Here is a 13,591-nt window from a genome sequence, read left to right as displayed (position 1 = left end):
AAAAATATAATATTACAAATGTAAATTACTCTAAACAAGTTGAAAAAAAACCAAAAGAGAGTGAGACAAAATACCTTCCAAAACAGCCATTGCACTTGCCCTCTCTTTCTATGTAGTTCCAAAGACCAATAGGTTTGCCATTCAGGAATGCCTCTCTTAGGCACCCTTTAAAATGGGTCACCTTAACAGCAGGTGATTTCTATAAGAAAATAAATATTTCATGAATACAATTAATGTTGAGTACTCTGAAAATTATGCAGCAAAATTTTTGCTTGGTTGTTTTCCTTGAACTTCAACTTTGTTAGATATAAATCATAATAGGAGAACAACATGTTTTAGTGTAACTATTAACAATTATAATTGAAATAATGATATATTAGTACATCAAGAAAGTAAAATAACTATGTCCTTGACCTACTTACACACCCCTCATGCCATGAATTACAATTGCCATGGAAGAAGCAAACAAAACCATTTGCTAATGTCTATACATGGTACATGCACACACAGACTGTCCTGGTTAAACTTTATGCAAAAATTTCCAGGGAAAATTAACTTCAGGATACAAGAAGACCCTTGCAGCATCTCTGCTTTATGCTCAGAGTACCTGGCATCTCTTGAGGAAGTAACCAAATCAAGCAATTACTTCTAATGCAAAAGTATTTCTCAAACATGTTCAAAACAATTAACAGAATGCTGATCTCAGAATTTAACCTTGATTTGCCCTCCAAGTCCTCCAATAAACATTAGGGTTGACTTGTTAACATCCAATATGCTGGCTGTCCCCAGAGAGGTTCCAGATTTAGGTGAAGGCTTCTGATTGGAGTTCATCTCCTCTATGCTGAGGGTACCTGTTTTTCCAAACCTGCCAAATACAAATACTAATAAATAGTCTTAGACATCACCAAGCCTAATCAACACATAATATTGGCTTCTCCTTCTAAGGACAAAAAAAATCTCATCACTGAAAATGATGAGTTGGACATCATCCAAACAGTGGACGCTTTGTGTACACCACTTATGACATTCTCATTTTAATTACCTGGTGGCATGTATTCTGTGCCATTTGTTGTTGTCAATTTGGAAATCAGGGTATTCCACTCTTGTTGGTCCAGAGCCCAAATCCCAAAGAAGAACTACCCTACCACGTCGCATCTCCACTGCCAGGAAGTCTGTCTGAAAAACAGCAGAGCCTATTCTAATTCATGGAATCAAATGTGCATTTTCACCAGAAACATGGAGAAAGTCTTTCCAGATTCATGTCCCTACATCCCATATGACAGGAGTTGACATTTAGCAAAATCATGCTTTTCACTCACTTCTAATGAGACAAAACTCCCTCAGGTCATATGCAAGTAGCTGAATGTCTTCTTTATATATATACACATATATTTACTAGTCTCTGAAAAAGCACTATCCCATGATAGTGTGCCACAAGGAATTAACTGCTGTGCATTTCTTGGGATCACACAGGGAATGAAGCAGAGCAATTAGCCATCACACTCCCTTCCAAGTGGGTAGATGCACTGTGCTCATGAGGGACAGCTTCAAGAATTTCAGCTGTGTTACCAAGCAAATCATCTAATGCACTCCAGCATGCTGTATGAAAGCATCACAGGGGGTGTTACACTCCATGTGGTTAATGCCCAACACAGGAAAAGGAAGGGAGAATTTCAGCACAGGGCCAAGAGGCAGTGGCAAAGGAATCCGGTGCTTTTATTTTCTGCCTTTGAAAATCTCTGGAATCAGATATCTAAGGCATCAAAATATTTCCACCCCTAGTGAACACATCTGTCTGCAAGGGGCCTCGCTTGGTTACTTAGTTTGAAATCAAGAAACGCTGGAACCCTAGATGCTGAGAATTTGAAACTTTCTGTGTGCTGAAAGGCACAGACTCACAAGAGAACATTGTATTTGACCTGAGGCTGTTTGGAGAAAGTTTCCAAAATTGATTGATAGCACTAAGATTATGAGTGTGCAGTTAGTAAGAAGTATATAATATTACAGAGTAGAAAACTTAGAGTTTGGGGTTTTAGAATACAGAAATAAATATGAAACAAGATGGAGGTTTTAAGGCAGAGACAAGTTGTTCCTCTTTACCTTCTTCCTCCTTCTTCATGGGTTTGGGTGATGTTTTGTAATTAAACAGAAAAATCCACATTGAGGGCATCGAGGGAGCAGTTATTAGGTTAAAAGGGAAAATAATCTAAGTATAATTTCTTAATTAGATAATTTAGCCTTAAAAGACCTTGTAACAAGTGATAATTAAGCCATTTTTGCCTTACTAATGAAAGACTACAAAACTCACAGTTGTGAGGCTGTAGCACTGATAACAATAAATGCCTGAGTCTAAACATGAACTATAGTCTCAAGTGCCTTCAATCCTGACCCCAACAAAGGTAAAAAAACAAGCAGAGAATCCACAAAGAAAAAGCATATTTAAAACTTTTGACTACCATCACCTTCAGTAAATGTACCCCAGAAACTTACCTTTCCATTGCTACCCAAGTAGAAAAGGAGGTTATCTGGTTCAGCAGTTTTCACATTGAGTGTTAAGGTGTTGTAATTTGTAGATGAAATTTGGGGTTGATAGGCACGAATGCAATCTCTCTCTGCTGATACTGCAACTTTAATCTGGGGAGACGAGAAGAAAATGGAATCTAAACAAATCTCAGTGAACAAAGCACTCTTTTGTGGAGTATGTACTTAGCTTCTGACCAACAAATGCAAACCTTTTGCTGAGATCCTTCCATGCAAATAAGTATTGCTGCCTGGGCTAAATTCCTGCAATCTTCTAGGTATCACTTGATAAAGAGATTCACAATAGAGAAGTATGAAATCTATCTCAATACACTCACTCAATTGGGAGGTTTGAATCAGTAAACAAATTATTCAAATACCTCAGAAAAAAACAATAAGTCTTGGGGTCAGAAGATCAAATAGCTGCAAAAAGCCATGTCATAATATCAGAAAATAAAAATACAGAAATAAAAAATGTTTTAAAAGAAACCATTTCTAGTCTATATGGAGAGATTTTTTTTTTTACAAATTAAAAAGGAGACTGTCTGCAACAATTCCATTTATTTCAAATTTGTAACAGTTTACACAATATTTAAAAATAAATTTGTGAATATATGACAAGTTCCACTTTTTAAAGATTAAATAAATAATATTCCTATTGTCATATCCCTAAAACCACTGTTTAGTAAACTGATGAAAAATTGATCCAAGCCAAATGCAACCAAACTTCCAGCAGCTTCCTCTTAGCAAGAAAAAAACCTTAATTCCATTAACTTCATGGAATATACCTGTAACTACTAAATGCATACAGCACAAGTGTGTGTATGCATGCATCTGGACACAGATACATAAAGTTTCTCTTGTGTAGCAAAAAATTACAAACAAACCAAACAACAAACCAAAAAGACCAAACAAAATTTACAAACTAACAGAACAAAACAAAACCCTTAAACCCCTCCCCCGCCAAACAGAACAAATTCCCCCCAAAATGGAAAATGGGACTTTGCTAACACTTCTTTTCACCTTGGCAGCAACTTCTGTGGCTTATGACACCTCAGAAAATACCATTCTCTTTTTTTTGCAGTGGATTCATTAAGCTTCAGTAGACTGTGACAGAGAAGCAATAACCATATAATTAAGAAGATTTGCAGAAAGAATTTAGACCCTTCTTTTTTTTTTAACCTTACAATAATATATCCACAAGTATGTCCAAGGCATACCAAAAATTACTCATTGCAAAGCCATTTTCATATTTCTCTCACAGTCTAATGAGATCCATAGTACAGTTGATTCACTTTTGCTGTCTTTAAGGTAGAAGCAGAGACTTAAAAACAAGTACACTGCCTTAAAGTACTCTGGATACTCAGCTGCTTCTTGCAAAGAACATATGGACATGACAGGCCACAGATGGCAAACTTATTGATAGAATCAACACTCTTGACAAGAAGTTTGTAGTGGTACTTGATGTCATATGGGGCACCCCAGATCAGTCTCTAAATAACCTCAAAAATTAACATCTTGTACTAAAGAGAATAGCTGTACCATCCTCCAGCTTATCTTTTTCTTATCAAAATCTCTCATGACAGTTCTCTGGTGTACTATGTTTCATTATTTTTATAGGGAACAGGAGGAAATAGCAGATAAATTACTAGCTGGCTGTTCTGACATACTCACAAATACAAAAACAACCTTGATGCTAAAACCTTAAAATGTTGCCAGGATGATTTTAGCATCAGTCAGTGCTCTTTGGACTTCACTGAGACTCAGCAACAACAACCAGGTACCTGGAAAGTAAATTTTAGGCTCCTTATCTCAAACAACCTCCCTGCTGCAAGTGAAAATTCATTTAAGTCTGGGATGATTCAACTTACAGATGCTGCCTGCTTGCGGGCCTGGCTGATAAGTTCTTTAATTTCAGACAGGTTTCTGTTGAGGTTCTCCTCCAGCATTTTCAAAGGTTTGAGTCTATCCAATAAAATACTTGCTTGTGCTTCAACTTCTTTAACTTGTTTTTCAGCTGTGAATGCTGTGGAAACATAAAAGAAATGTTGAGGCAGGGTGAAATTGCTAAAATACTTAGCCAAGTTAGCCACCTTGTGATCATTTTGGTTTCAGCAACTTTTAACATCAGTAAGGGATATACATCCCTTGTGAATCCTATAGAGGACTTTTTTTAAAAGTTAGCATATTTTTACTGAATTAGGAATAAACTCTCAGTCCATCAGACTCTTATTTAATGCCTGCTAAAACTGAATATTAATATTGCTTCTGCTAGCAGTGACATTGCCACAGAGGAAACTTACCAGCTTTTGATGAATCAATTATGAGTTCACTTGTTTTCCTCAAAGTGTCATTAACTTGGGACAATGTAGAAGATGTATTCATTAGCTTTTGACTGAACTCCCCAAAGTGACTTAAATCTACCACAGCACTGGCATTTGCAGACACAGCCAGCTCTTTCACTTCAAGCATGTATTTCCTGGTATCTGAAACACAGTTCCAAGGTTAAAAAACATTCAAAACTTTCATACATTATTCTGACCAACAAATGCCTGGCTTTGTAGCAGCAGCTACAAACACAGTCAAAATACTAGGAATGCTGTCAGTTACATTCCTGTCATAGTAAGAATTTTTTGTTTCTTTGGGGAACTTGATTCTGCCTGTCTCATCAGAAAGTTTGCATAAATGCATCAGGCTTGTAGTGTTTAAGTTTCCTAAATTAGTGTTGGCACTCAGAGACACTCATCTGAGACTGAAGATTTGAATCCCATGCAAAGCTGGTGAGGCAGAAGGGCTATTAGACCCCCTGGTTTTGGCTACAATCACCTGTATACTGGGTGCATCATGCCCAGTCCCAGCCTCACCCTCACACCCTCTGCCCACAAGGGTGGGAAAAGGCTGCAGCTGGCAAAAAAGGCCTGAGTTAGACGCCCAAGGATCCTCCTTCACCACTCTCCACACAGAGAGCAATGCCACCATCAATCTCTGACCAGAGGAAAAAAAAGAGACAACCCCAAGAAATGTAACAACAAAGCTGAAATCAAGCAATGTTAAGCAGTGAGTTAAGACGAACACTACTGTGATTTTAATAACTTAATTGTTAATGTGTATCTTCATGATAGATAGCACCCCGTGGTTCATATCCAGTGTAACATCGTCACTATTATTACCTTCTAGCATGAATTAGGTCTCTGAACTGCAAAATGGGTGTTTTAAGGCGTTGAAGTTAGCATTCTAATCCAGATTCACAGTAGAATCAAACAACCCTAGCAAGAGGTCTTTATCACTGTTTTTCTAACTTAAAACACATAATTTAGATTGACAAAGTATTTTGGACCCTCTTATTCACAACTTTAAAGTAATTTTTTCAATTAGTTTCCATGAACTTTAGGTCTTGCCTTTATTCAAAATAATGACTGAAAAAAGAGGAATTCTTTCATTTTAGAAAAGCGCAGAAAATATATTTTAATCAATTAAATGAAGTCTGCATTTACAACAAGAAAACATTTACATGCAGGTTGTAAAATTCATAGATTAATATAAACAGTTTTGAAACAAGCCAGAAAAGTGAAATCTATGAAATGTCTCTGCATGTGGGATTAAACAGTCTATAACTTCACTGTCCTTACATATCAGTGCAATTGTATTTCTATCAGAGTCCCTCCTGATTCACAGCAATGTGAAATGTGAATCATACTACAGACCTTATAATATAACCCTATTATGTTTAATGGGTTTACTGAAAAGAATGTAAAATATTTACGAGGCTAAATGAAGTCTCCAGTATAGATTATTGCTAGGTTTCTGCAATCAGATAACGAACAGGGTTTTATTACAATTGTACTAGAGTTCTGTAATAAGGAGAATGTCAATATAAATTTCACTTACTGTTACGCAATGCTCTGAGTGTCAACAGAGAATCGTTAAGTTGGTTGCCAATTTTATTTGTACTTTCCTGAATCTTTTCTACCTCTTTGTTCAACCCATTCAATCCAAATAGAAGTCCTGTTGAAAGAAATAATATACACATAAACAAATACCATACAATCCACATAAAACCAAAGTATTCATTTATTTCATCAATGGAGCTTTTTTTTTTTCCCAACAGAAAGAGTATTTTACAAACAGGAATGCAAAATGAGTGCAGTATAAATAGATAAGCTCCTGTGAGCACTGCTCTGTTCAAAGCTATCCTTTTTAGCCAATTCCATGAGACTGAATGGCTACAAACATAGTGAGGAAACAAATTAAAATTATTCCATGAATGTGAACTCTAATATTTTTTACAGTGTTCTTCACGTTTTATGTTATCTAACAGGAGCCAAAGAAGCGGCTTTTTTCTATATATTTGTGATCTGTTTGCAGAATCCTCTCATTAGAAATTAAAATATCTAGAATAGAAGGAACAAAAAAAGGTAATTCTGTCCATCTGAATTACATAAAAGTTATACATATTTGTAAACCACTAGTATTGCAAGACAACGCTATTTTACAGTTACAGTTTATCTCTGTGAAACATTCCCTTTCTGTCCAATTTTGTCAAACATTTAACTTAAAGTTTGCTTCTGCTCCTACACAAAGCCTTTGTTCAAAATGCTTTTGAATTTTCATGGTGTAGATTTCAATGCCTTTCTAGTATCAAGGTTCAATGCCTTGCCTTGGAGTAAAAGAAAAACCAAAAGTATTTTTGAGTTTATGGAGACAAAGAACTTCAGCTTTTTTTTGTATTTTAGCTGTCCAGCAGGAACAAATAAAAAGAATTAGGATTTAAATATGTCATCTTACATACTGATGTCATCCATGATTTATTAAATAAAAACAAATGGAATTTTCAAGAATTATGCTTTCTCTTTGTCTAGTACTCAATCTCTAATGATTTAATTCATAAAGTTTGGAGAAAAAGCCATTGCAAGCACTGCTTACAAGTAAATGGGGTATAGTGAAGGCCAAATTTTTAAACATTTATGGAGAAATTTTTTTTTCTTGAAATTGAAAATACTATGAGAATCCATAAAACAGTAATCTTAATTGCATGATAATATGATCATAGTCATATTATAATATAATATAATATATATTTATATATATATTTATATAATATAATATATATATTATATATATTATATAATATTATATATATATATATTTACCTTAGCTTATGCTCATTTTAAAAAATAATAAACTACAGAAAAAAAAGCAGAACAAACCGGAAAATGGAGATTAGAAATAGAGGCAGAAATAGGAATTCTACAGAACTGACCATCACTTTTTTTCTTCAGATTTTTAGCTTCATTCTGAAATTTGGAGCTAAGCTGTAGAGTTTCTTTTCCCTGAAGACTGAAAGACTCCTCTGGCTAAAAAACACAGACATTAAGTTGCCACATATGCAAAACAGAAATTTAATTGAAAACATTTAAGTATTTATAGACACCTACATAAAGTTTTTGAATGTTCTTGTAATTTATGAGATATTCTATTCATTACCTTATTAAGCATCCATTAGAAACAATACAAGTTGTTATCCTGTTATTCAAGAATGTGACATTGAGTGTATTTGTGTTTAATAATAAAAAAATATGACTATGAAATATGCATACAAAACATACAAAATTTTAATTTCAATACTGCTAGTGATTCAGTTGTCTTTTGGAAATTCTAATTCCAGACCTAATTCAAAATTTCCAGCTCTGAGCAATTTAAAATGAGATATTTCAAAATCACAGTCTTAGAGGCATTCTTTTACCTTTCTCCTACTGAAAAAAACTGAAAAAACACCTCGAAGGATTCATGCTGTAGACAGCTTTAGCAGGACAGAGTGCTATATAAAAACATACAAGCTCACAAAACAATGTCAGTTATTTTGATCCCTGTCATTTAAATGCATTATCACACCTGCTTGTGCAGGTATAATGTGCATGACAAAGAGATGTGAGGGAGTAAATAAAATTATAGGAAACTGTTAAGATCAGATTGGGAACTGCTCTGATCTTTCTAACCTACAGTTTCAGTAACAATCTGATAATCTTTGAAGGCAGAGGGATTGTAGATGAGACACAAACATACATTTGTTATGAAATGTCCTCTACTAAGCAAAGTACCTGTGGTTGGGAATATCCAGATAGAAATGGAAGAGGGATAGGTCAAATAAGGAGATCAGTGAATAATTCCAAAGGTGGAAGGAAGCACTAGAGGTTTGGGAATTTAAATTCTACAGGAATACATGTCAAATGTCTGGATATAAATCCTCACAGAATCAAGTACAGTCCAGCTAAACATGCATTAGACATTAAAAAGCAAACAAAACAAAGGAAAAATGGTACTGTGGCAGAGAGAAAAGCAAGGTAAGCAGAACTTGAGATGTGGCGTCATTACTGCCTTGGATTAGGGATTCAGGATACAATACACACTAGCAGGTAGGACAGGCTGCCATCAAGGACTTGCCTCCATCAAGAAGACTCAAGTTTCCAGCAAGTGCACAAACAAATATTCCTATATGAGATAGGGTCTGACATAAATTAAAGTGCTAATTTTGATACTTACTAAATCCAAGGGGCCATTCACAACTCTAGATGCATCATCTGCCAAACTTTCTGTTCTTTCAATCACACTTTTAACGCTGGAATGAGTGTAGATAGCAGCAGTTGTGTTCAGAGTCACATTTCTTATTCTGGAAAGGTCACTGAAGAGCCAATTAACAAGCAGTCTTGTTTTCAATCAAGCATTGAGTTCCATATCTTCAATTACAACATGCACATCTTTCCAGAATACATGATGCATATTGAAAAAAAAACAAGCACACCTTGCCCAGTGTTGCATAAGGGGCTTTCAATTCATTATTTTGAAGTGAAAGACCATGTTAAAAGGTTTTCAATTTCAGGGCTTTTCTCTATTTTGTTAGTTGCTGTTCTGTTTTTTTTTCCATTCCATCTTTATTTTTTTCTCCTAATTTGTTCCCTTTTGCCTATGTTAATTTTTTCAATTTATAAAGATCCTTAGAACAAACAAATAATATTGCCTAAACAGAACAGAAACAAGCCCCTATCTGAAACTCAAAAACTAAGCATAGACACAGGATCTAGGAGGAAATTATAAGCATCTGAAATCTAAACTATATTAAATTTTGCTTTATTGAATTTATCTAGGTGTGGTGAGGTCAAGAATTGCTTAATGTTATTCCAAGCAAAATTTTTTGTTTTCAAAACATGGGCAGGGAATGAGTTTAGTGAGTTAGGCCTCTACCTATTAGATCTGACACTAATGTAAACCTCATAATTTTGTAATTCTTGAGTTGATCACCTCTCTAGTGCATCTGCAAGTCTTTGGAACTGGGTGGCATGTTCCTCAGCTCTGTATACCAAGTCAAGCACTCCTCTCACAGACATCTGCATCACCAGCTCATCCACGTGATATCGCAGTTTGGTGTTCCACAGGACCAACCCATCCTGGTGGACTTCCACATTCTGCAAAAAAAAATGTTTCTCTTTTTTATTTTTTTGTTTCACTAGCAAAATAAACTTAAGAGTCTCTAAGAGGATGTTAAAACTTAAGGACTTACAAATGTAGAGTTCTCTACATCTTGGGCAAGAGAAGCAGCATCATTCAGTAGGACCTCTCCTTCTTTAATGAGCATGGTCGAGACTTCTTCACCTTCCTTTATTTTTAGCTTTTTGTCCTATAGCATAAATCAAGTGTTTTACAGCAGGCTGATAAGCCAGCTATACTGATGAGTTCACATAACATAATATTGTGGTTTTCAAACAGGGGTCTGGTTTCCTTTAAATTTTTAAGGTATCACATATATTAAAACATTTAAATACGTTTAAAAATGTAAACTATCAGCTTTTAAACACAATCACATTTGGTATTTCTTATGCAGCAACACTGACTGCCCAGTCTTACATTTAACTCTGCCAAGTTGCTGGAGATGAGAGGAAACAAGCGATGGGTCTCATTGATGTTAGCGAGCGCCTCGTTCACCAGGTCCTGGGCATCCTGCAGTCTGCTGCTCTGCTTTGATAAGAACAGGCTGGCATTTGTTATCAGTTCATCAAGTTCCTGCTGCGGTTTGAGATGCTCTTTCTGAACCTGGGTCAACAACTTTTCTGCAGCTCTGAAAAAGGAGAGGAATCAGAACTTAAAGAAACAGCAAAGAAGAAACTTAGGCATGGATTTCTTAAGGAGAAAATGGTGTCGTGTGAAATTAATTTATATGCATCTTCCTACTTAAGTCTGACATTGTTTTCTAGAATAGCATGGTTTAGTTATTCATCTTACCACACATAATGATGACTGCCTGGGGAGAGGACAGTAATACAGTTCATAAACTTTGCATGTAAGAACTAGAGGGAAAAGGGGTGAGTATGAATCACTTTTGTTTGGATTTGATTTGGGACATACTCGCCCACATCAAAATCTCTGTGAAACTTTCCTCTGGGACTACTCTATATCCTAATTGTAGTGATTCATATTTTGAATGTAGGATCAAAACATCATTTACAGGGACTGGCACTAGAAAGAAACAAGTAACCAGAACTGAAAGACATATATGCAAGAGTCTAGAAAAGTTTAAATATCAAATAAAAATAAAGTCTCATCAAAATGAACACTGATATGAACAATCTCTGCACTTATATATTTAATCAGCAACAGAGATTATCAGGCAAATATTAAATTCTCCAAAATCTGTCAGCTGTTAATTGCTTCAGCCATTCTATTTGGGAATATTTGCATCTTCATTTGAACACTTTCCAGAACTGAAGGAACAGAAATTATAATTATCCTGGAAGTCTATTGCTTCGTTTCTCTTCATCTCAGCACATATGCTGAACATTGCAACTCCTGAAATGGTATTTTTACATAAATGTTTGTCCTTGTTAATCTGAATGCTTATAACATAAATCTTTAGCCAAAGTGAAAGAAACCTACTTTATTTCACAGTTATATACAGCAAAATGCATTCCATCTTTCTTACTGAATAGCAGATGTGCATTTGCATGTATTTCCTGAAGCCAAAAATTCAGAGTCCCTTCAAACAGAAGCCACAGCCTTAAAAAAAATTACAAGATCTAAAGTATTTTACAAGTCAATAATGGCTTCTGTTTCAGCATAGAGTAAAAAGGTTACATTCCAAATTGTCTGGGGCCTTTGCCTTTCATGGCAAATGTGTGGAGACCTCAGTTACAAATGTTGCCTAAAGTACATTATCACAAACTCAGTCCACTGTGAGTCATGTGGCAACATCTACTCTGTAAAAAACAGACTAGCAAGCTGCTTATTTAAATAATTTTTGAACTTACAGCTGCATTTCTTAAGAAAGTCTGCAGAGCAAACAACCTTATATAACTTATTAGCTCTCTTCTTCGATCTGTCAAGGGGCCCTTATCAGAGAGCTTTCAGAAATTTCAACAGAGACTATAATTGAAAAAGTTAATTTGCAAACACCTTCTATAACAGCTCAAAAGCTGTTGATGTTGAAAGTCAGAACATGCAGTTATTATGGAACAACACATTTGGAGACATATTTGAAGTTCCTAATAAGAATAAATGGTACATTTCTGGTCCATTTTCATGTCTGTATAGTTACTATACAGTTTTATATTGAGCAGAAGAGTTTGCTGAACAAAATGAGACATGCTACCAACACAAACACTCTATCCTGCTTAATCCAAAGTATTTAAAAAAAAAAAAAAAGCCAAATTTTCAGAAGTATTCTACTCTGGTCTAAATCCTGGTCTCTAAAGCCAATGTTAACATTCCTACAGGTTTTGGTGTGATATAGCATTAGTTAGTATTTCTGGAAGTGGAACAAAATATTTGCTGACTCTCGGAACAGTAATTTTTATCTTGCCAAGTCTGGCAGTAAGCTCTAATGGTGACTATAAAAGCCATTTCAAAATAGCCTTCAACTGGGGACAAATCAAGACATAAGAACACAGTACTAAGTAATGGCTCAGAATGCTTAAAAAAATGCTTTGGTTTTATTTGCAGATCTTTTTGTTACATATTCCAGTGACAATCAATTGTCTTTAGCAGGCCTGACATGTCCTGGGGTTGCAATTTACTGAGAGAGTTTTCAGCCAAAACCAACAAGGAGATGTGTATTAGGGTCAGATCTGAAAGAATCTGAAATCAGTGAGTCTTTTGACTTATTGCAAGGGAATTTTGTATCACATCCAAGTTAACAGGCTTTACTATTGATTTTACGGACTTCTAAAAGACTTTATTATTGATTTGTATCACATGGGATGACCGAGCATCACCAAATCATGTAACTTCAAAGCAAAGTGCACATAGCTCCACCTGGGCTAACTATCACACTGCCACCTATTATGGCAAAATGTTTCTCCAGATATCTCTTCAAAAAAGCAGTGTTGCATGGCAGAGACGTATGTGAAATAAAGTTTTTGGTGGAACAGGCTTACTTTAGGACTGCGGTAGCATTATGGTGCTGCTGAACAAAATCCTTCTTGCGCAGTGCATCCAAAAGGGCAGAAATATCATCCTGCAGGCTCTGAGATGTAGCATTTGACAGTGGCAGATCCAGGCCCAGTGTTTCATTTAGTGATAAAGCAACTTCAGCAAGTACTGAGTAGGAGAATAAACAATTTAGTCATACCATCAAAAAAAGGAACATATTTGAATTCCCTATGCAAACTGTAGCATTTCCCATGTAGATAGGACTTTAAGAGTGGCAAACAACATACCCTTACTAAATTTTGTAAAGAAATGGAAATATCTTAAAAACAGGATACCTTTGATGGTTGTATGCACTGTGTCAATAAAGCCAGTCAGTTCTTGACTTTTATTCCTGGTTTTCTGAGTCATTGTGTCAAGTTGCTGAGCTTTTTTCAAAAATCTAGTTGTCTAGAATAAAATCAGAGATGACATTTGACAGTTTTCCTAAAACACTGATTAATTCCTGATGCTTGGCTACAGTTTTTATGCTTATTTTCTTAATACTGAGAATATTTTAGTTTAAGGAAACAATGCTTTTTGGTAAGGTAAACCTAACTGCTTTACAAATCTCTGATGCTTCCATCCTTGCAGATGCCTTAATTGTGTTTTAAGTTCC

At 35.4% G+C, this 13,591-nt stretch overlaps 1 protein-coding gene across 1 annotated transcript in view; it reads right to left on the bottom strand.

Annotated features, from left to right (window-relative positions):
* Nucleotides 1–13,591, bottom strand: part of LAMA1 (laminin subunit alpha 1) — a 79,511-nt gene that overhangs the window by 16,087 nt on the left and 49,833 nt on the right. The window contains exons 34-47 of the mRNA XM_058805348.1: nt 13,272–13,383; nt 12,942–13,104; nt 10,420–10,630; nt 10,076–10,192; nt 9,817–9,980; nt 9,061–9,199; nt 7,781–7,874; nt 6,409–6,525; nt 4,824–5,006; nt 4,392–4,546; nt 2,491–2,634; nt 1,043–1,176; nt 715–865; nt 75–199 (exon numbers count right to left, since the gene is read on the bottom strand). Of these exons, the coding sequence (XP_058661331.1) occupies nt 75–199; nt 715–865; nt 1,043–1,176; nt 2,491–2,634; nt 4,392–4,546; nt 4,824–5,006; nt 6,409–6,525; nt 7,781–7,874; nt 9,061–9,199; nt 9,817–9,980; nt 10,076–10,192; nt 10,420–10,630; nt 12,942–13,104; nt 13,272–13,383 (2,009 nt within the window). The remainder of the gene's footprint in view (nt 1–74; nt 200–714; nt 866–1,042; nt 1,177–2,490; nt 2,635–4,391; nt 4,547–4,823; nt 5,007–6,408; nt 6,526–7,780; nt 7,875–9,060; nt 9,200–9,816; nt 9,981–10,075; nt 10,193–10,419; nt 10,631–12,941; nt 13,105–13,271; nt 13,384–13,591) is intronic.

Source organism: Ammospiza caudacuta, chromosome 1, assembly GCF_027887145.1.
Source record: "Ammospiza caudacuta isolate bAmmCau1 chromosome 1, bAmmCau1.pri, whole genome shotgun sequence".
NCBI classification, from domain to species: Eukaryota; Metazoa; Chordata; class Aves; order Passeriformes; family Passerellidae; genus Ammospiza; species Ammospiza caudacuta.
This window is presented reverse-complemented; position numbering and strand designations above follow the sequence as displayed.